This window comes from Meleagris gallopavo, chromosome 12 (assembly GCF_000146605.3).
Source record: "Meleagris gallopavo isolate NT-WF06-2002-E0010 breed Aviagen turkey brand Nicholas breeding stock chromosome 12, Turkey_5.1, whole genome shotgun sequence".
NCBI classification, from domain to species: domain Eukaryota; kingdom Metazoa; phylum Chordata; class Aves; order Galliformes; family Phasianidae; genus Meleagris; species Meleagris gallopavo.
In genome coordinates this window covers 3,575,647-3,599,882 of record NC_015022.2, presented here as the reverse complement: position 1 = coordinate 3,599,882, position 24,236 = coordinate 3,575,647, and the positions used below count along the sequence as shown (strand labels likewise).

At 35.4% G+C, this 24,236-nt stretch overlaps 1 protein-coding gene across 1 annotated transcript in view; it reads right to left on the bottom strand.

Moving 5' to 3' along the window:
- Window positions 1–193: 193 nt before the first annotated feature.
- Window positions 194–24,236, bottom strand: part of LOC100547485 (E3 ubiquitin-protein ligase NEDD4) — a 37,869-nt gene continuing 13,826 nt past the window's right edge. Inside the window, exons 7-20 of the mRNA XM_031555211.1 lie at window positions 12,248–12,298; window positions 9,748–9,809; window positions 8,900–9,002; window positions 8,429–8,598; window positions 7,749–7,866; window positions 7,453–7,620; window positions 5,666–5,731; window positions 4,912–5,031; window positions 4,253–4,459; window positions 2,896–2,973; window positions 2,585–2,639; window positions 2,440–2,498; window positions 1,573–1,638; window positions 194–416 (exon numbers count right to left, since the gene is read on the bottom strand). Of these exons, the coding sequence (XP_031411071.1) occupies window positions 318–416; window positions 1,573–1,638; window positions 2,440–2,498; window positions 2,585–2,639; window positions 2,896–2,973; window positions 4,253–4,459; window positions 4,912–5,031; window positions 5,666–5,731; window positions 7,453–7,620; window positions 7,749–7,866; window positions 8,429–8,598; window positions 8,900–9,002; window positions 9,748–9,809; window positions 12,248–12,298 (1,422 nt within the window). The 3' untranslated portion in view covers window positions 194–317. The remainder of the gene's footprint in view (window positions 417–1,572; window positions 1,639–2,439; window positions 2,499–2,584; window positions 2,640–2,895; window positions 2,974–4,252; window positions 4,460–4,911; window positions 5,032–5,665; window positions 5,732–7,452; window positions 7,621–7,748; window positions 7,867–8,428; window positions 8,599–8,899; window positions 9,003–9,747; window positions 9,810–12,247; window positions 12,299–24,236) is intronic.

Below are 24,236 nucleotides of genomic sequence, written 5' to 3'. Positions count from 1 at the left end.
TATATGAAAGTATTTAAATTAAAAAATATTCAAAGAGATGATGCTGCTGAGGTTTCAGAGATAAAACATTGCTTACGTACTAAAATCACTATATGAGAACAAAGTATTTTCTTGATTTCACTTTTTTTTTTCAGCCACTTCACTTAAGCAACAACTGCAGGCAAAATTGAGAAATTCAGTGAAAACAGAAACAGGAAGTTTCAATCCATTCTGTACAATGACTAGATTATGATGATGCAATGAAACTCAATATAGTTCAAATTTTAAAGTTCTATGTATACTACATAGAACTAATGAATTTTTGAATGCAGAAATGCTTAACTGAAGGTCAAATAAAGGAATTTGTCTTTAAATGTAATGCCTATATATAGGCATACATATATATACATCTCCATCCAACAACAGCTTGATCCAAGCTGCAAACAAAAAAATAACTGGGGTGAGTGCATTATCTGTCATTTCCCAAAATAATGTTCAGTACTAGATATCAAATTTACATAGCATCTGAAATATCCAGGTCTATTTCATCATTTCAGAAAGCTAAGAAGCATTTTAAAATAAAATTCTATTTTTAGTTGTAAATCACTTTTACAGAAAAAACGTTCAAGCAATTACAGAATCTAAAACCAAATTTAGATGATTAAAAAAAAAAAGGTCTACAACAGTTCAATCTCAATTTAAATCAATCCATTACCCTAATTATCATTTGCATAGCTGTCAACATTTAAAAGGCAATGGTTAAAGTATGTTTTAAAATCTGCGTATTTCTTAAATTGCTCTGGTTATACTGGATACATGAGCAGTCTATCACTTCTCAGGTAGAGATAATGACATTAGAACAAACAGTAAGCCTGTTGACTATGAAAATAAGAGGCGTATGTAATTATGTAAGATGTACACATCAGTTCAAAGTGCATAGGTTTTAGAAAGGCTAGAGATAAATTTGCAAGGTAAAAGGTGAAATAAAGGTGTCAACTAAAAGTCAACCATTATGTAAAACATTGCCAAGACACCAAATTTAATGGCAGTTATCCACAGATGTTTTCTTATAAGAATAACCAGATGGTAAGTGTTATAAATACAACAGTCACTGCCAGCTCAAACTACAGTTTGCAAATCAGATTTATAAACTTAACATTTTAAGGCTATAACAATTTGTTACAGTCATCTAGTCTGATCAGATTTCTATCTCAACAGTTTAAAATCTTTTTTGAGAATTCCTCCTTCCATATTCTGATTTCCAAAAACTATTCCATGCTATGACAATGATTTTCAATCTTTTCTGTTTACACCCTACCTCAAGGTTGAGTTTTTAACCTTTTAAAATTTCTGCTTTCTAATTAGACTGCTTTCAGTTTCATGGCTCATAGTCACAAACCCTACTGTTAGATCAAATGGCAATTGTAATCAAGTTAATCAAGCTGCTGCTTCACAAATGTATGTGTAATCAGACAGTCCTACATTCTCTAAGCAGGTCAGAGAAATACAAATTCTCTTCCCTTTAACCCATGCTTCCTTTGTTTAGGGGCATGCATTTCTTAATCTTGTGCTGGGTTGCTGCTGATTACTAACCTGTTTCTTCAGTTTCTTTCTGAAGAACTCATACTTCCGCTTATAGTCCCTGGAGTAAGGCACAGCCTTTGGAAAAACAAACAAGCAAAACCCAAAACCAACAACTGAAAACATGTTCTAGGTATTCTAACAATTAATGTAAGAAACCAGTCCATATTTGTGAAACATATACTTTGAAGTTCTGAGAAAACAAGAACTACTTTTTTTAACTAAGTATCAACAATATTTTCAATTTATGAGTATATGGATAGCTCAAAAAATCTGAAAATTACTGCTTTGTTCAAAACATTTGTACTGATCAGAATTTACCCCACACAGAATTTATCCCACACTTTACTATTAACTGATGCAACTGACTAAAATCACCGACTGGTCAAGATAAAAGTGACGAAAATGTCTTTGATGACTTACACAGTGTTTAGTCTTTCCATGCTCTATCATGAGAAACCTGGCTACAAACACCTCTATTTTCCATGGACAGAGAAGGTTGTTTACATATGTGGGCTATTAATAAACACAGATATCAGTTGAACACTAAAACCCATTCTATAATTATAATGTGTACCATCTTTGCAATTAGTCCTGGTAATTTTGCACTTCAGATAAAGTATCAAGGCCAGATCATTATTTTTCACTTAGAAATGAATTTCATTCCCTTTATAGACATTTTCTTTTGGAACTGATTTTTATTTCTGGTATTTAAAGACCACTTCCAGAGAAAATCTAATAAGCCTTTAAAGAAATAAGTATGCCTTGTTCAAATATCTTCAAAGTTTCATCTTGTAGACATGATAAATGATGAGAGCTTGTTTGGATTCTATCAATCACACTCTAGAATAACATATAGAGCTATAAGGAAAAGCTTACTGGTCCAGTTATTGCCACATTCTGCAGTCGAGGATCCTCCCATTGTGTTTTCTTGGTATCTGCAAGGTATTTCATAATTATTTCCCTTAACTTAGACAACAGTAGTGAAATGATGAGTGGTGAGAAAATGTTACATTGTACATACTGTGGTTTATGAAGAATATTCTTCCATCTGTGTGTGTTCTTTCTTCCCACCCTGGCTGTAAGAAGGAGATACTTAATTTATAATCACACAGTTTGCATAGAACACAAGGTCATCAGCAGTTGTAGGGATTGTTGCCTGCTCCTCCCATCTACTCTTAACTCTGGAATTCAAAATTTAGTTTGTTGTTGTTGTTATTTGAAAAACTGTGTTTTTTAAAGCAGCAGGCTGCATTTTTTTCATGTACAAATTTAGATAGTGGCAGTTCAAATTAAATTGTTATACCTGAAAAACAAGTAAAATTATATACTTACTGGTAATGGCCCTAGATCTACTGGATCTAGGGAAGTCTTTCTCCTCAGATGAGCAGGAATTTTCAGTCTTGGATCTTCCTTTGAAAACAAAACAGTCAGCATGTTAAAATTGTTTTGAGGGCTTGTTTCGTTTTGCTTTGCTTCGATTTTCTTTTCCTCTTTGTTACTGACCATGTAAAAAGCATGCCTAGTACCAACAAGATAATTGTTGCGTAGTCTACAGTTAGGCAGTTCCTTGAGGATCATCAGTCTTTCAGTACTTTACAATCATCCTCTTTTAATCAAATTTATTTAAATCCTCTACTTTTCTATGTGTATACACACACACAAATCCTTCACTTAAATCAGTATTGGTATAATTGAGTAAATCTTACCACATGGTTTCTGGAACACCTGGTTTTATTTATTTATTATTATTATTATTATTATTATTATTATTATTATTATTAAGTTTAGGGTTTCTTGTTTTGGATTTGGATTTGGTTTTTTTGTTTGTTTGTTTTGGTTTGTTTTTTTTCAGGGAGAAATGGAGAAAATATACTTATGTTAAATGATCCCTTTCCATGATTCCAAAGAAATTAAAATTCATTTGGAATCATTTTCATATATTCTCTACATTTCCCTTTCACCTAGCAGTAATACTGACCTACCCTTCAAACACTTAAGTCCATCTATTAGGAGAGGCTGGTGATAAGCAGTACCACTCAGCAGAATCAGAGCTGAACACTCTCATCCATACTGTAGCTACACCTGGCCTGCTCCAGGAATTCATAGCAATTTGCATTGTGCACTGTAGGATGTGAAAGACTCAAGGTAATGGATTTCTTGTTGGAAGATAGGATTACAAAACTGACCTCTGTTAACAGTGTATATAAGCTATTACAGTTCTACAGTTTTAACAGCAACATTATTTAGGAGATGCTCTACACTTGCAAAACTGATTCCCATACACAGCATTTTCCTCCTAAGTTAAACTTTCAAGTGATAATACAGTTTGTAAAATTCATGAGATTCTACTCAGGAAAGATATTTTAAGTTACTCAATTTTTTGGTTTTTAAAAATCATATATGTTCCTTAACAGACATGATACAGCTATCTTGCTTGAATAAATGCGTCACAATACCTTCCCTACTGACAATAAATCACATTCACATTTGTAGTTGTATTTTCCCTCTTGTGTGTGTGAGGTGAGAGAGTTGTTAGGTTTTTCCTTGTTTGTTTGTTTTGTTTTTAGGAAATAAAGATGCCAGTAAAGAAATGTTGAGACTGAAGAAATCTATGCAAGTTTGCTGAAAGCAGGAAAGCCTTGACTTGAGATAAACTAGAACTTCAGTCCATGAAAGCAGCTATCATTACCCATGTTGTAGTTTTGGTATTGTGGTCAATAAAGAATGGTCTCCCATTAGGTGCATGCCGAACTTCCCAGCCTTTAGGGAGAAATCCTTGCTCCATTTCAGGCTGCTGATTAGAAGACTGTTGTGATGAATCACCTGATGTTGCTTGTGGCTGTCTTGCTATAGAAGTATTTTGTGCAGTTGGCAACTGACCTGCTTCCATAGCAATCTACAGGAAAAAAAAAAAAAGGAACAAAAAGAACACTAATAATGAATGTCTGTAGAACAATGTATTTTATCTTAAAATTAAGGTACTAATATTTCTTGATTCATGAAAGCATGAAGTTTCATAAAGCAAATGCCAAACTGTAGACAGGTTTGTTTATCAACAACGTGACTAACAATCACAGATTAGGCTACCAAAGTTGAAAGATGTTTTTCAGGCTTCCCCAACAGCTATCACATTACAGAAGGCTTTCCTGATACATTAATGGTAGAGTGACTTACCATAAATACTGCTGTTACTAACTCCAGTTGCACTCCCTCAGATTTTTGTGATTTGTTATCAGGTTATGCCTCTCACATGTTTTATTTCAAAGAGATCTCTAAACTCAACTCCTATTATGTGAGGTGTTTAAAGGGTTATATGAATGAAAACAATAATTAGAATGCAGAAAGTACCTGTACAACTGGTTTTATCCAAGTAGTAGTTCTTGAATTGTGATCTATGTAATATGACCTCCCTTTTTCATCTTGTCTTTCTTCCCAGCCTGGCGGTAATCCAGATGAAGTAGGCAGTAACTAAATATTAATGATAACAGAAGAAAAAACAGTTAGGAAAACTATGAAACTGACTATGAAAAGGCTTTTCCCTGCCAAATTAAAAAAATAGTGATTAACAAGATCTACGATTTTCCATGGTCTGGAAAATTAGAAAAGTAGTGTTTAAATCCTTACTGAAGTATCAACTGACAGAATTATTTTATTTATTTACTTTTAATTTAAGCTTCTCATCCAAAAGGATTAAAAAGACTAGTTTATGTATCTGCTTTAGACTTGGCTGATCTAGCCTAGTACTTCTGGCTAGGAACTCATAATTTTGCAGCACCACCATGAAAATGTAACATAAGGACAGCGGTATAGCCTTTATTATAAAAGTAAATGATTTAAAAAATGGTATTTCATGGGAGAATCATTTCCTTCTGTAAGCTCTATCCACGCATTAAGTAATGTTAACCTGAAAACACAAAGTTGGAAGATGGAAGCTTAACAACTGAACTTCAGTCTTGCTAGACTCTCATAACTGCAACATTATCAGGAGAGCTGCCTGGAGACTATACGTAATTAAAATGTTCTACATCCTTCAACTTCTGTGCTACACAAGCCTCTGATCAGTACAAATATTTCGAACTAATGTTTTTGGATGATGACATACCACTGGATGTGCAGGCTGCTCTTCAACTCTGTATGTTTGCAGACTACCTCTTCTGCTGGAATGGTTCTTGAAGTAGCAGAGAAGAATGGCATATCAATTATTATTGCAGCTTTAATGACAACAGCAAACTGTAAACTATGATTATCACACTTTAAATTGTTACAATTTTCATCTCGAAAATGTCATTTGTTTTGAAAGGACCTTTTAAAAAAATTTTTGTAAACCTACTGTAACTTCAAAAAAAATTAATAAGAGACTTGAAAAAGTTCTGAAAACCCTAACAATAGGTATTTTGGCATTTAAAACATCAATTACTTGCAACCAGTTACATTACAATTGAATTTACAATATAGAACTCATCACATTATTTTGTCAGTGGACTACAGCCTATGACACAGAGTCAACACAAGTTTTCAGAGAGTTTAAATAAGACATGAAAAACTGAGATAATAGCTTTCCAAAAGAGGTGGTTCAATTACTACAGTTTGTATAAGCACCCATATTTCTGCCTAGAGCTACTTCTTATATCTCACTCACTACAATTAAGCAGCTGTATTTCATCCTCCTCCAGAAGTTTCAAGATTACTTGTTCTCTATATACCCATGTACCCTCTTAGAATATTTCAGAGAAAACAACTGATTTTGTGTTTTGTTTTGTTTTATTGTTTGTTTGGGTTTTTTTTGATTGGTGGTGGTGAAGGGATGCAAGACTGTTGTTCTAGCTGGCTGTTACAAATAACATGAACATCTGTTTCCTCCTTTACATAAGCTACCCACCAAGCAAACAGAAATAATGGTTTTCTTGACATCCATAGGATGCTGAATATGTAAGTCTTGTGGCTCTCACTTTACTATTTCCAGAAACCCTTCAGATGTCTTTATAAAATCTTATAAAAACACAAGGAATTTACCTTTAAGTCACATTTGGAATGGCAACTTCAGCATCACAAAAGTTGATAATTCCATTTAAATACTGACATCTTATGCATCACATGGACTGGGTCACCTCTGCAGGCCTTCCTCAATGGATAGCGGATTTCTCAAGTCATATATTTATACATATCAGTTTACAAGGCCATTTGTGAAGGTCAGGTTTCACAAGACAGCTAAGCTTATTTAATTGCTTGCTGCCACCAAAAAGACTCACTCATTGCTGTGTACTCCTGCTGTTTTTCCCTTGCTAGTATAGCATTTTTCAGACAACCTAGGGTGCTCTTTTAACTTGCTAAAACAGCAGAAAACAGTGTTGAGGAGAAAAAGCAGATAGTTTTCAGCTGGGCTAGTCAGCTGAATAGACTTGCAGGAAATTAGACAAATTTCATAACTGGTGCAAGATTTCAGAACTGTATGAGTGAAGCCTCCTTTTTGTTGCTACGTAGTCATCAAGTTTACTCAGCCCGAATCATAGAACCTTATCCCAATATTTGCAATGAAAAATGAGTTATCTTTAAACTTGTCCTAACGGAAGAAGTTACCAGTATGGAACTATTTCTCTAAAAAGAAACATTTAGGATGATTACAAACAGCCTTCTTCATCTGCACTTCTCAGCACTACTCAGATCAGCACGATGCTGGAATAGAAGGTAGATTTAGATTCTGAAAAATAGTTAACACAAGCCTCAGGTTCAGGCAGAAATTCCTGTTCTAGATAAGTAAAGTGGGGAATAATAAAATGTTTGCTTGTATAGTAAAATTACTCTTAAATTCTCAACACCTGAGATGAAATTAAAACAGTTGATACAAAGAATTTATTAATACAATTTTAACAATGAGAAAAAGTAACTTACAGTGTAGGCTGCTGACTGGCCAGTAGCTGAACTTCCAGAGGTGGTAAGTCTGGTATTCAGCTCTTCTGCAAGATGAGTCTGTATATCACAACTGTTCTGTGGTAGACGTATTTGAGGGTTCTCATTGCTATACAAAGTTGCCTCATCTTCAGTTATAATTTCCCAGCTCTTTAAAAAGAAAGAAAGAAAAAATATTTCAAATTAAGTAGGTTTAATTTCTAAATACTTAAAATAAGCTTCTTGACTAGAGGTGAAAGTCTACGTGCATTCCAGAAATATTTACATATGTTTTTTACCTCAGGAGAATCTCTGCTGTCTAGATTTTCTGTATCTTCTGATATCTGCCGCCGATGAGTGAACGCATGGTGGGCCTCCATCTGCATGTTACCAATATCTGCTACAGCTACATTGTCCCTATTGAAAAAAAAAATCATCCATATTAATGTTTTACCTTTCAACAACAAAAAATACACTTTACAGTTGTTTTGGATGGAGAAAGTGATGCAGTTGTGAGCTATACAATTAATGTGAACTGTTCTGAACAGGAAGCATCAGTAAAATTAAATAACCAGATAGCATTTCAAGTATTATTTTTTGAATTCATATGCTAAGGAACAAGATTTGTAGTCTAAAAAAGAAAAAGAAACAACAAAACACCAAGGTAAATATAATCATTGCTGGGAAGGAAGAAACAGTCTTAGAGCTGAAAAATAATCTCCGCTGTATTACTATATCATCTCTTACAACTACAAGCAGTTTCAATTTGAACATAAGCTTCCAGATAGTAGGAAGGATGTTTTGTAGTTAAATGGACCACTAGTCAATGACCAAGACACATGGGCTTGAATGTTCAGATGTGGAAAAGTCTCAGATCTAACTCTCAAGGTATGGATTTTCTAGTTCTTCCCACCTTCAGTGCAACTAGAGAAAATTGAAAACTAATGTAAGGCTCGAATCTTCTAGCCAAAAGACATACTGAGCAGTTGGTCTTTTCCACTGTGTTCTTCTGAATTCGTGATTGACATAATAGGTCCTGCCAAGGATGTCTTGTCTTTCTTCCCAGCCTGAAGGCAGTGGAGGAGATTCCTGCTGCTGCTGTTGTGGCTGGTTAGAAGCATCCGGTTGGTCCAATAAAATCCACCCAGGCTAAGAGACACAATATTAACTGCTTTTAATTTGCATTATCAAAGTGAAAAAGTATCCCAAATTATTAAATCATCATCTTTTTAAGGTACAGTTCTACTATATCTTAAACCACTAAGATTGGCTGTCAGTTTTGTTGTAGTTCTTAAGAAACGAGAGGACAAATTTCTGTATGAATCACTTTACTCTCAGCAAGACATAAGCAATCAGATCTGCTTGTTTCTAAAAATATTTGGTTACTATCCTTAATAGCTGAATACAAATGTTTGCTAGGTTTCTCAGCAAAAAAAAAATATTTTCCCACCTCCAATTCCTCAGCCTGTTCTGTGGTTTCTTCTTCAGATCCATTGCTTTTAGGTAAGTAAGTCATCTTTAATCTAAGGTGACCTTTAACTCTTGATTTATGGCTGTAGAGGAGAAAAAGTGTTCTTACAATGCACTTGTGACGCTGTTACAAAATTCAAAGCTAAATAAGTCCAGCTGGAGGATTATTTTGAATCTTCTCTACATAAACTTTACTCTTTACAGTTTCAATTAACCAAGTTCTATAATGGTATCAGCTTTAAGACTTGGGAACTCACCCCAAAGTGCTAAAAATCTAAAATCAAGTGATGTAAAATTCTTCAAATTACCTTTTCTGCTAACAACATGGCTGAAAAAGATCTATATAACCCATATCTAGAAAGCATTATCTGAAAAAACACTGCCATGTATTTTATGAATTTTATCTCCATTGCTCTACATTGCTGATCTAGGTTAAAAAAAAATAAATTTAAAAACAAATACAAAATGTGCAACACTAAAATCAATACCGAAGTGCTCCGTATTTTATAATTGCTTGTTTTCTTAACAGGACTTTAACATGTGAGCAGCTTTTCAGTTTAAGCTTTGTTATGTAATTAAAGTCATATGAAAGTTTATGAGAGGCAAACAACAGACATCTTTTAAAGGAAGGGAAGAAACAATTTCAATTTGAAAAAGAATTTAAACAAATGCTGACTTTAGCAGAACCACAAACATTTTGCTCCACTGAAATTCAAGTTTCTGTGATGAAAACATGAAAGTGTAGACAATATTTATGTACATACAAGAATTTACATAATTGCATTGTTTGGATATGAAAGTTAGAATTTATATGTGGTATTTACTAACCTTCTTGGATGAAGAACAAAATCCCTAAAGGTATATGGTCTCTCCATACTTGGATGTTCTGTCTGGAATAAGAGAAGCTTTTTCAAGAAGTCTGTATCACTGAACATTTGTTGTTTAGGAAAATTATCAGAAATTTGAAATCAGTTTTTTAAAGTCTGTGTAACTTCTTGCATTTGAATTGCGTGTTCAGTTAAAGCTCTGGCAATCAAAGCCAACTTTTATTGTAGGAATAAAGTTAATTCTCCAGTTCAAGGAAAAAAAAAGAACAATGAATCTTTTCAGTGTGTAAAACATACATACACACATTACAGTTTCTAAAGCACTGGCATAGGGAAAAGAAACTGTTTAGCCTGAAATTGGTCGTTTCTCAATTTACGCATTCAGAAGATCTGCCATAACTTTTTTTTCCCCTGCTTTGGTATTTTTCAAATATTCTTATGCAGAACTGATGCAAAAAGCTTTGGGATTTGGCAAAAATGAAAATCTTAAAAAACAAAAACAAAAACAGAAATCTATTCTTGAGAACATCTCTTCTGATTCATGAAAGTGAAGTTGCTCAACAGAAAGAAGCACAGAAATAAACAGACATGATTTTATATTTATAAATATATATCCTGGGTACAGCAATAGAAATATACATGTAGGACCATTACAGAAAAAAAAAATATTTTTTCTGGTTAACAAATCCAGCTGCTGTTTTGCAATTCCTACAAAAACAGTTAATTTCTTACAGTACTGTGTGTCTAGGAATATTTGGAAATCCCTTTTTTCAAGTCAAAATGGATTTTGCTTTCTCAGCTGTTTGTGAATTCTGGGATCTAACTCTAGGCTCTTGTTAATACATTTTAACCATTTCCAAAAGTACTGTACAAGCGAAAAAAAATTGCACTTGTTTGTAGAATTTTTAATTAAGAAAAAAATGTCAGATTATGCAATTCCATAATGGTATTTAAAAAAAAAAAGTCTAAAAAATGTCAATATTTGATTGGGAAGAAGCCAAAAATTCCAGGACATAAGGTTAGCCACTATTACATTAAAGATTTCAGAGTTTTTTGGTTTTTTTTTAAAGGCCTCTGGCTTTGTCATTCAATCTTGCTGAATATCTACTGTACTGAATCTCAGAAAGAAAAATGCTATCTTATATACCAGACATTGCAGTGTAAGTATTAAAATAAATACCTCTCTGAAAGTAAAATGGAATTTAAGTTTTTTTTTTTTTCCTTGTATCCCTGCCCAACATAACACAGTAAAAGGCTGTGGAAAGACATGAGAGGAAAGAAAAGAAAAAGTAGAAAATATGTTTTGTAATCGTGCTTCTTATTTTTCAAAAACAACAACTGCTTTGGATTCAATACCAGGTTAGCCTTTGATTAATTAATTTTGGTTTTGGATATGTTTACTGTCTTACTGTAGAGAGGAGTTAACCTCTTCATGTGCCCATGACTACCAGCCCTTCTTAGTTATAAGCAGTCTGCATTCACACAGTATCAGGGAAAACAAGATGGGAACCAAAACTACATGCAATAATGAATTTATAATATAAACTGATTTCATTTATCCCCCCCACCCACCAAAAAAAAATATTTATCAAAGATATATATGCTTTTGTAAATGAAAGATTGTTTTAATAACAACAAAAATCCACTTATGTTTGGGCCAATGAAGCACAGTAGATTTAGATGGCAAAAACAAGTAATTGGGAACCATGAAGATGGAAACAAAGGGGACAGGGCAATACTGAATTTTGATTAAGGTAAGAAAATGAATGTGAAAATACCCAAGTCAGACTATACAGTTCTGGCTAAAGGTAATGCAGCTAGAGGTGATGCTGCTGCCCAGCTTCCCAGTGGGCAGGAAGAGACAGCTTTCTCTGGAGGGACATTACAGCTACTTGTCCCTGAGCAGGGTGCTGAGACCACAAATCCTGCCTACAGCAGGAAGCAGGACAGGTCTGTTATTACTCTCTAACATTTTGAAATTAAAAAAAAAAAAAAAGGCAGAAAGGCTTACTTATTTCAGTGTTCTTGGTGATCTTCCCTGAAAACTAACAATGGGCCTTGCAGAAGGAATGCAAAAATGTACAGAACAAGGCTAGTTCTGTTTTCCACTTATTTTCTTGTGCACTTATTTGTGGGAATAAGAACTAATAGAAGTAAATTTACGTAACACTCAAAACAACAAAAAATACTTTAAATAAAATATTAAGAAATATGAAAATTATCATCTCTTCTTGTCTTTGAGACAGCTTAAAATCTTTCCTTTTTGTTTTTGAAAAAACTACAAGCACTTCTAACTCTTATAGCAGCAGAAATCAATACCTAGAGACATGTTAAACTATTTTTTTTTTATAAACACCAGCAGTAATCAAAAACACAACAGGAGAATTTGATCACTTACATCATCGGTACGGTTTACTTCTTTAGGTGACTAAAACAGTTCCTTACAGAATCCCTTTTCTTTTTCACATTGTTAATACAAAACAAAAGAACAAAATACCAACCGGTAACTGATAAAGGGGAATATCCACTTGCCCAAGAAAATCATCTCGAGTCTAGAAAAAACACGAATGAAAAGCACAAAAAATTTAAAGTCACAGTGTTTTAGAAACAATGCTTCAAACCCCTGATAAGACAGTAAAGCTTTTTAAGATCCTCAAAACAGAGCTGAAGCACAGACAAGGAAACTTTCCGCACAGAACAAGGTCTGACTGACATGGTACCTGAGTCTTGGACAGTCTTGTCTTCCTCAAAATAAATGGCATTTGACAGAGCTATGGGATTTTTAAAATTATTATTATTTAAAATCAAATGGACTACTGCCAAGCAAACAGAAGAGAGTTCTTCAGTCAGGACTGAGACCGAGAGCATCCCCAATAGAAACGCTGTCTTAAAGGGCAGAAAGTAAAGATGCTGCCATTAGCTACTCCAGTAAAACCGTTGTCATGATGTATGCTTAAACAACTGAGCATTTATCACAAAATAACACAATTATTTACAGACTTTTCTGCTGCGAATGCCTGAAGTCAGCATGAACTTAGGCAGAATGTCTAACATAAGCACCTACTAAATTATTTTTCGCTTCAAAATAATAGAGCTAACTGTCAAAAGTAACAGGAAGTGAGAGTAAGTTTCATCTATGATAAGTGCTTTGGAACTTGCAGCAATTCCAGCTGTCCCAAGTCTGCCAGCAGGAGCCTGAAATACGGCATCTCCCTTATCCCATCTGACATGCCTGCTGACATCTGAAAGTGCACCAAAATTCATTATATCTATGAAAAATACCATTGGCCTATGCTCACCGCAGAGTTTAGCTTTAACACGAAAAATCTGCAGAAGCCTATCCTGATTTAGGATGTCTCGTCAGATGCCCTGATTATAACCAGACAATGAATGCAGCTTCACCGCCTCTCCCCAGCCTACTCCTTAGCACAATTTAGGCATGGACAACAACACACAAAATTATTCTGTGGTTTACTGGTGATCATTGATTTTTCACTGCTATGGAAATTAGGATCTTAAGTGGGTCACTACAGCAGTGCCCAAGAGTCATGTCAATGGCCCCAGTACTTCACTTGACTTCCCAGTGGATTACAGAAGCATAGGTTATGTTGTTTCAAAGTCCACTTACAATTTGAAATCTTTACAAAGCTTCACAAAGGCAGGAAAATGTATCACAAGGGTCATTTAATACAAATACACACCACCACCTGTGTGCTAAAATCAAAAGGGTGTGAAATATTTAAAATTTTTGAAGTTCTTGCATAGACAGACTAGCAATTGTGAAAGTCCTCAACACTGTAGCCTGCACAGCCCCTGGTTGTTTCATCTTCCTGATTTTTTTTTTTAAACAGCTAACAAAAGTTTCAGTGGCTGCTCTTTCCTAAATTTTATTGGTGTACCACAAGCTTTTAATCAAATTCACAATCCAAGGATTTTCATGGTCTTCTTCCATAAGTTTCCATTACCACCTTCCATATTTCACTGAAATTATATTCCTCTCACCTCAAAGCAAAGCTGTGCATTCTACTTTCCTTCTAGCATGGCTATATTTTTAGTTTTCCAAATGCTAAAATTCCCACTCAATTCTACTCAACCTTTTCTGTCTTACTGACAGCATTTGAACACCTCTGACTGTAAAGGATATAGGCCTTTCTTCAAGCAGATATTTCTTCCTCAATAATCCTGGTACCTTTTCTCTCTAGGTCTGTCATCCCAAGTTTGTCCATTTCATTTTTAGATTGTAGATATGTATGGAAAAAGTGCCTCATATTTGTATGAGTTAATTAACAATTTTAACTTAAACTCTAATTTTTATACTCCCAAAAAGCACAATGTGCAACTAGACTTCAGAGCTCATCATATAGTAATGTGATGGAAATGTACAGATACTTAATCTTAAATTAAATTTATAGCATGTGTGCCTTGTGTTCAGATTCCAAGGAGAAAAAACCTACTCACAAATAAAACAAAAACACTTCCCTTCCCCCGACCCCATAAAAAAGTCCTACCACTTTTTTTTTTTTTTTAGCTTACAAACTGGTTTGGGATAGAAAGCTGCAACAGGTTTTCATATCGGAAGAGTCTGAAGGTTCCCTGACCTAGTAAAGAAAAACTTTCTGTATTATTATAGGCCACAAACTTCTGGAAAAAATATGGCTATCATTTCTGCCTATGAGGTTCTTTTTAAAAAAGCACAGCACATACCTTAGACACGTTAAAAGGCTTAGTATTTGTAAAGTTCTTGGCAATCCTCAAGTGGAACATGCCTTTCAAATAAATTACTGGAATGTGGGACAAATGTCTGCTGCGTTTTAGAAAACCTCAGAACATTGTGTTTGTTACCAGCGTAATTTTAGTATGTGCTCCTGTTATTCACTTTATTATTCTGCTGTCTCTCCTGCTATTTTTAGTAGAGCTAGCCTCGATAACCAACCTTTAACAGTACTTTCTCCTCCAGCCAGCGAGTAAAATCCTCCAGCTGAGATTTTTGTTGACCTCCAAACTACTAATACATAGGTCAGATAGCAGGAATGCTGCTTAGCAGTGTGCCTCACTCCGACAAGTTGACTAACTGCCTTCAAAGAAGTGCCAAAGCAGCTCTGAAACAGATTTTGCACACATTAACAATTAAATGCCAGTGGAGCTGAAACTGTCTGCATCTCTGTTTCATGACAGCAGGCATCCCAGTTCTTTTAGCAAAGACAAGTGGGTCAGTTGTTCTTGTCAACTTGTAACTTCTTGACAGCCAGAGAAGTCAAACTTTCTGCTTGCCAAACCATAAGTGCATAAACCTTTATTAATGATATAGTACACTAACAAAGAGGCCTTTTATTTTACTGATTCAGTGGTTTAGTCTATAGCAAGTTATTAAAAACATGCAAGGACAGACAGCAGCTGTATCCAACACGTTTAAAGAACTTCAATGCAATGCAAAAGCGAGTGCTCAGTAGGGTACAAACACTGAAAAAGTAATCAGACGTACCTGAATTCCAAAACTCAATCTCATCTACTTTATAAATATATACCTAATAAGCCTTAGAAGTCATGAATAAACCACTAAAAGAAGTGCTTATCTGAGTATAACAGCGTCATCACACTGAGTCATACATCAAAGAGCAGTACTTAGAACACTACCCAAAATTTATCAAGTTTGAGTAGATAAAACTGACTTTAATGCCTTCCTTAATTGCTGGATTCATCACAATACCACTTCAAACAGCTCTTGCACAGATGTTGAAAGAACATATTCTCTCTACCATATCCTCTTTTGTGACTAGGGTTTTTTTTCGTTAGTGCATGAAGTAGATCCTAAGCATATTCTCAGTCCTTTTCTGAACAAACAGCCAGCTAGTTGTACACGAGGTTGGTCTTCAGGCACAATTCTACAGCTGTGTAGGAAAAGGAGAAAGCATACAGCTCTTATTCGATGGAATATAAAGTATTGATTCAAACTGAAAAAACAAACAGTGATCCAGACTATCACTGCTTAAGAAAACAAGAGTTCAATAGATCTCTTATAAAACCAACATTCTTTTTGCTTAAACACCCAAACACCAATGTTAGTTACAAGCTTGATGAGAACGAATAAAGAAATACCCAACCCAACCCAAACAAAACTTTCCTGGGCTATAATAACAACTTCAAGTGTTTTTCTTTTTGTGCTGCACTGAGTATATTATTTGGCTCTCTAAAACTCTAAATCAGGAGAATTGAGCTTTTTTTCCTTCCACAAAATACTGCCAGCTCACACTATTCATCAGAGGAAAATAGCAAAATTGAATTATCATGTTAAGATCTTACCAAGCTCATGGATTCTAAATGCAGTGTTTTTTCTAACTTGCAAAGCCATAAATACCTTGTTGCACAGAATTCATTAAAGCCTCAGACTCCTGCACTTTTTATGTGTCAAAGGTAAATGGTGTGGGAATTTTTTTTGTAAGAAATGTAAGCATTTCTCTTTAATCGGTATTAATGAACAAATACAGTTGACAACTACTGAGATAAAAGTGGAGAAAATACTTATTGGTGGAGAGATGGTTATTACACAACATATGCTCCTGCAGGACTTTCAGCCTGGCTGGCTGCTTCCAGAGAAAGGTGTCAGCATAACATGCCTCAGCAGTTTTACCATCTGTTTAACAGACAGCATTTGGAAATGACAAGTTATTTTCATTAATTCCCCCTCACTTCTAAAGATATTTTCAGAAAATTCCTGCTCAACAAAGACCAGAGCAAAAAATATCATATTTCTTCATTTATATCTTATATTTTTTTATACAGAATCTGTATGCTATGGGTAGACATATTTAAAGTCCATATTTAACCTACAGCGATTTTAAAGCATCATTCACATATTACTCCATTTAATGTTTGCTATTTGAAGAACTTGAGCTTACACATTCATTAACAAAGCAATTTAAGGTAGGTTTGTTTTTTTTTTTTGGCATTTGAGATCTCATTTTCGCACAGGTCACAGGATGATAATTTGTTGTCTTGTATAACCAAAGTATACTTAAGTACAAGAGAGAACAAGTCAAAAGTTAATAAAGGGTATGTTTTATTCATCAGGAATTTGAGTCCCCTTGATTCTATGTACAGACGTGCCAAATAAGCTACTATATAAAAAGCAGGAGTATTAGATTTTATAAAAAGTCAAGAGCCAATTCAAATTTGGCCTCCTCTTTTAATCCAGTCAACACTTCAAAAATTATATTAAAAATAATAACCATAAAACTGTACCAAATATTTGCTTAGTTACTACTTTGATAATCTGTTTCCAATATCAAGACAGTTAACTTTATAATAGTATAAAAACATAAAACTTGTGCATCTATTTGTGGGAGCTTTTGTGCCAAGTCTTATGACTTCAGTTAAGGTTTGAGAAACAAACTCTTGTTGTAACAATTCCAGCTGCACTTTTTAACCTATCTAATCAACACATAACATAAAGGTTAAAACACTCAAAAAAATGTAAAAACCTATCAAATGTTTAAATGCACGTGTAATTTTCTCCATGAGAAACAGATCAAACCAGATGTGACAGATCTTAATCTGCACTCATCCAAGGGACCTAATACACAGTCATTTTTTTCTTATTTTGTTATTCAGAGCGTGAATCAGAATGAAAATAAAACCAATAATTTGACTCCAAGAAGCCAACAGTCAACCGGAGCATCTGCATCACAGTCTCACTCCTGGGAAGTTTATTAGGTGGACTACAGCACCACACAGATGCACAGCTGGACTGAGCCTGGAAGCCGCACAGCCGCTCTTTGCAGGCCTAGGCTGGAAAATCTAGAACAGTCATCCAAGATGTATGAGGACCTACAGCAGGGCTGGATGAGGGCTGAATGGTCTCAGGCTACTTCAAGAGTAGTTTAGCAGGTTTCAAAAAGTTTTCTTTTCCTTGCTTAAGTCCACTGCTTGCAGCTGCTGACAATCCAAACTGAACAGCAGCACAAGCTCTGGGGCTGCCATTGGCCTGCACCAGAGAGTGCTGTTGCCAACTGCTGCTGATCGAAGCCTAAACCTACTGCCCATCCTGAACAAAGCCTGCAGCTGACATGGCTACAGCAGAATGTACTGGTTTGCCTTAAGCTGCTATGCTATGTGCAAATTATTAAACTGACCTGCATGAACTCACCATGGATGCCTCAATCTCTATGACAGAACGCAGTGACTACACAGATAATCCACCTGCATTTCTTCCTACAAGAGCAGTGTGACAACTTACTTTAGATAAGCTCAACATTTCTTACTAATGTTACCCAATGCTTCTCACAATAACATTGCTTTCAATAACCTATAATTTGCCAGATGTTAACTACATTGGATTTATCCATCTTAAGTTTAATATTTGTTCCAAATTGAACTTACAAATAATATAGTAATGAACAACAAGTAGCTAGGGCAGAAGCTATTTTAGAAAGTACTGTTTTTAGTAAGTTATGGAACTTTTATTTCTCTTTTGAAATCCCCTGTGCTTTCATGTCACTGAACAAGGCCTTCTTCCTTACGCCATGAAAATCACAGATTGCCAGAGAAGCCAGATAGGTCTAGCAAAACGTTTAGTTTCTTCCCATACTCCTTTTCTTCAGTAGTTTTAGTGCTCCATTTACATTTTAATACCACGGAATCACAAAACGTCAGGGATTGGAAGGGACCTCAAAAGATCATCTAGTCCAATTCCCCTGCTGGAGCTGGAACACAGTGTCCTATCTTCAATTACTCCAATTAAAGCTTGCATATGATTCCAACCAGAAACTTGCAGATGTCATTAAATTGCTTGCTTATGAAAGATCCAAAGCAGCCATAGGTCTTAGACAGTAATTGTATCCATCTGTACACTTTTCAGTTTACCTTAAACTGCTGTGATGCAAAGACAGTGAGTGAGTGATCTATTAAAACAGAGATGATTATAGATCCATAAACTAGCACTGAAATAAGCTACAAACACTTTGCTGGTTGTGTTCCCAAAGCAGCAAGTTCTGCTCGTCACAAGGAGGGATGAAGAAAGTTCATTTGAAACAGAGACACTTCACAGAAATGCAGGGCAGTCCCCTTCAGACAAGGGTAAAAGACAAGTTGTAAGCCAGTGACTCACTTGAGAATACCAGTCTGTCCTGCTTGCTTGCTCAATCTGTGAATATCATCCACTTCTAGAAAACACGTATTGGAATGCACAAGAAAACTCTCAGCCCAGGCTGATGGGAGAACTGTAAAGCATTTCTACCATTTGATCCTAGGTGGCTGCAAGAGCTGGGCAGGCACCAGACAACCTAACCATCAGATTAATGTTCTACATAGTCTTGTATCCTTTCCCTATTGTGGCCAAGAACAGATGCTAAAGAGATAATAAAAGCAGTAGTTAATAGTACAACCTCCAGCACATCCTCCAGATTCCAATTAATCGCTGATTAGTTACTTTTTCTGTGTTTAGAATGCAATACACTGATGGACCTTTCAACTTACCCTGCCTCTTTTTGAAATTCATTTCTATTTTGGTACCCACAGCTTCTTGCAACAGCAACATAATAGAGAATCTATTTGTGATACAAGAGTAAATTCTGTTTACATTCTCCTCCTTCGAGCTTAATTTTACAAAACACTCTTTATATCACTCTCTCCTCCTTCCCTCTCCATGCTGAAAAGAGCTTGGTCTACTTCATGTCTCTCACATAGAACTCATCTCAATCTTGTGACCTCTGACTGTATTTTCCTAGCTCTTTTATGGACGCTTTCCGAAAGAGGATGACCAGAAATAAGCACACCATATGTGGATTTGTACAACACCATTGTGGCATTTTAAATTTTGTTACTTTATTACTTGCTTATTAATTTATTATATCCGAATATTTTATTTGACTTTCAGCTGTCAAACAGATGAGAGTTTGACATTTTCAGTAAGTCACTCACCACGACAAAATACTACTTGACCAGTATGGGAGGCCGTTACCATGCATGCATCATTAGCTTTTTCCCCCCCATGTACATTACCTGGTATTAATCAACACTGATTTTTTTAATCACTCATTCTACCAATCTAGTCACTCACTGCCACAGAATTTTTTGCAACTTCAGAGCTGATAATTTAATTCTCACTTCTATTTCTTATCTTTTAATTAGTAATTAATATTATGAATGAGGAAATATTTTTCACACTTGTGCCATGAGATCATTTTTCAAAACATCTGCTAGGGGTTCTTGACAAGTATTTTGAAAATTTAAGCATCCTGTATAAAGCAGTAGCTTGTAATTCCCTTTCTTTCCCCTTTACTCATTTTAAAATACTGGCATACTACCTGCCACCCTCCTTCAGAAAGGCAATCTAACACATCAAAAATTTCATTTTATTAGTATTTCAGCAACCTCAGCTTCTTGACAGTTCTTCAGAGGTACATTCAGCTCTGCTGTCTTATGTCTTAATGCTTACAAAGGCTATGATTTCTAAATCACCACAATATCTTCCAATAAATGAATTTCTATAACTCAATGTGTTGTGGTTTCAGCTTCTCACAGAAAGCAAAAGTGATGTGCCAATCAAAAAAATAAAAATAAAAATCAATAAATAAAATGTAAAAAGCATCACAGTAACGATCACAGCCTTGTATCTGAAAGCCTGCAAGTTATTTGGCAGATAAGAATTGAAGGAAACAATGTCTCCACCTTGCCTGGGAAGCAAGTTCTACTTCATAACACATTCTTAATGTTCATTAAGCCTCAAAGACAGAGTAACCATAGTCACTGATTATATTAAAGAAGCCACACCATCAATTTTACCAATTCTCTTGTGGTAGATCAAAAGGACCACAAACCAGCCTGAAGGCAGGGTAATTAAAAATGGATATAGTTTTAGCCCTCCCTTTTGTTGGCATATGAAAAACCTACCCACATTCAGTTCAACTGCAGACTATAAGAAGAATGAGGCTAATTATAATTCGTGCAGAACACAAAAATCACTTCTTAATATATACATGTAATTTTTCCTGCTGACTAAAAAGCTCTAGAGCTTTAATATATAGGGCTAGTAAAGCACTCTGCTGCAGTCAAAACAGTGTCCATTACAGCATGACCATATCCTGAATGTTACTGGTTCATTATTGCCAAATGCAACTCGGGCTCTCCTTGACTGACCTGATACACCATAACATAGCAACAGGCAATAGACAGCCCTGTAACACGAGCCTTCAGGACATGCAATACTGAACAATATGAACACTACTAGGTGATGAGGTTATCATAACATAATAAATAATACAGAGATGTCAATTTGTGATTTGCCCTTTAATGCCTCTTGCTTCTTCTGACCCCTTTTCACCTTACTTCTTTGCACAGATCTGAAACACTGACAACACCCATGCAGCCCCTCTGCTTAATATGCAAAGATAGAGACAGCTGGAAACAAGCTACAATTGTCTTCCCCTTTCTCATCACACTATAAGTACAGAGTGGGGGTTTAATGGATTGAGAGCAGCCCTGTGGAGAAGAACCTGGAGGTACCGGGGGATGAAAAATTGGACACGAGCTAAAAGTGCATGCTCAAAAAAAAAAAAAACCCAACTGTATCCTGGGCTGCACCAAAAAAAGGACAGGCAGGCAAGTGAGGTGACTTCCCCTTTACCCTGCTCTTGGGAAGCTCTATCTGGAGTACTGCATTCAGGCCTGGAGCTGCCAAAACAAGAAAGACAGGGAGCTGTTGGAAAGCTTTGTCTTTAAAAGACAAAGAGTTGAGAAAATGCTGAGTACTGTGGTTGTTCAGTCTGGAGAAGGCTCTAGGGAGACCTTTCAGCAGCCTTTTGATACTTAAAGGGAGCTAAGAAAGATGGAGAGAGACTTCTTAGGAAGAGCCTGTAGTGACAGGACAAAAAATAATGGCTTTAAAACTAAAAAAGGGTAAATTTAGATGAGATATAAGGAAGAAGTTCTTCATTATGGGAGTGGTAAGACACCGAGACAGGTTGTGGGAAAGCTTTGAATGCTCCATCCTTGGAAGCATCCAAGGACAGATTAGACTTGGCTTTGGGCAACTTGATCTAGTGAAAGATTACCTTTAAATGTCCCTTCCAACCCAAATCATTCCCTGGTTCTGCAACACTCAGCACAACCTTGTCATACAACCTTAACTGTGGGAACAGAGATCCTCCACAGACAAGTTTTGGTCCCCTCAGCATGTACAGATCAGCTGGAGAGACTATTAGTGAAGAGGGACAACCTCATACACAACCTCCTCAAATTATTTCTCCAAGACTTAAATTACTGAACTGGTTGATAGTATTTAACACTTTTTTTCATGCCATTATTGCTGAAAGATTCAAACAACATGCACTTTTAAAAATGCAAAATGTAGTTTCAAAACTTGAGGAAAATAGCTCAAGAATTCCAACTTGTTTTTTTTTTCCTCCCCTAAATTGACAGCAAACACCATCTCTGAAGATTTTTGCTTCAACGTGCATTTCATTCAATAAAGACAAAACTTAAGCAAAACTACTTGCAAGCAAGAAAGGAAGACAACACAATGATTCTGTTAATGGTATAAGAAATACTGTAAAGGCATACCACTGCTAAAATATTTGCAAGCAGATTCATGATATACTTCTTCTAACCAGCAGTGATAGCATCTTTGAATTGTTAATGTCAACAGGGACGTCAGCATAACCTCATTTGTGGAAGATATCAGCATAGATTTTTTCTTCTGTTTTGAAACATTTGTTCATAGTCAACAAGAAGTGGAACCGTAGTCACTGCCCTTCCTCTCTCTTCCATGTCCACACATGCAAGATGACACAGAACCTGCTTCCTTACTCCTATCCTCCTCTCCACACTACTGATATCAAAGTGCTTTGGTGTAGATTTATTCCTACCATAAGAAATACATGCACTGGAAAATAATATTACAAACAAATACAAAGTCAAGGACATCCTTCAGTGATGAAATTGTGGGCTCGTATGCCTCTTTCTCTTGCTTTGTATAAATGAAATTCCATTATCTACTGCAGAATCTATTCAACATATTTCCAGTAAAGATCAGCAGTGGCATGCACGCCATCATCATTCTCCATATTTTTAAATTTAATTAAAAGTAATCCAAGGCCAGTTGTCACAGAAATTGGGTTTTGATTTTTATTTATTTATTTTAAGTCAGCCTTTAACAAGCTGTTGATTATAGAAAGCACGAAACCCGATACTAGGTGGCTGAGGGCTAGTAGCTAGGCACATAAGAAAAGAATGCATAGAGCTCTCACTGCTTCAGACTCTGCAGTCCCTGACCAAAGCACTGATTTGATTTCATGACTGCTCTGTACAGATAGCTGACATTACTAAATGCTACTCCAGTATCAACTTGTTAAATTTGAACTCAGACTCAGCGTATCAATATACTAGGCCAGACTAACTGGAGTCAAGAGAAATATTTTGGGACTTGTTTATTTTTAAATGAGTCACAACACACCATGATAATTAATTGGACTGTATAGTTAACTGATTGCCATAGAATCCATTGTATTTGTCAAAGGCTGTAATAGCAAATACAAAATTATTCCTCTAGCATACTCTAGTGAATTGCTGGACTGCTGTGAAGTCAACTACAGCTTTTGCCTGGTTTGGTGGGGGGCTTTTAATTCTTTTAAATAACATGTTTGATTGGAAATTGTACACAAAGATCTCAGAAGTGATATGGCTCTGTGCCTTTCAGAAGAATGTGGAAAAAGAACACTAATATAAAGCCTTTCTTATCCAGTTTTCCGATGTTAGAGATCTTTTTAATTTGTGGACATGCCCAATACATAATTTGTGCCATAAGTCAAATATCTGCAAATACACAATAGGTACAAAACTGCCACAATTTGGGAGGCTGATTCTTGATATATAAAGTATCTTAAAAAGTGAAATCTGGCCTGGATTTCCTGACAATCCACTCTGAACACCATTTCCAAGAACTGAAACCAACTATTTATCAGTTCAGTGATGTTCTCCAGAAACACCGACAGAATAATCCTGAACTTGGATGTTATCTAAATTAAATGTAGCAAAATTAATTCGGTATTTAAATATATTTTATATATTAAATGACATTAAACACAGAAGCCAACAGTGAAATGTACTTGAAATGCACGACTCAAAAAAAAAAAATACTGAAGAAGAGAAAACACGTTAAGTATAACTAGATCCAGACTACTTGAAATGCCATAATCTGTTTGTGCTTATTGTGGAATTTGCCATCAGCTTTACAGTGCGATTTTGGGACGAGGAATCAACAAAGTGCATGGTGATTTCCAGTGATCCACTGTGAAACTTCATAATGAAGCTTAAACCAGGACCAGAATTTTTACAAGTATATAACTTTTTAGGCAAAAAACAAATTAAAAAAAAAATCAAAAGTAGTAAACCATCAGGCACTAACTGAAGGCAATGACAATGAAAATTACGGGATATTATCTTCAAGGTAATAATATTACTAGTTCAGTAAGGAACTGTCAGATCTTTGGTCTAAAA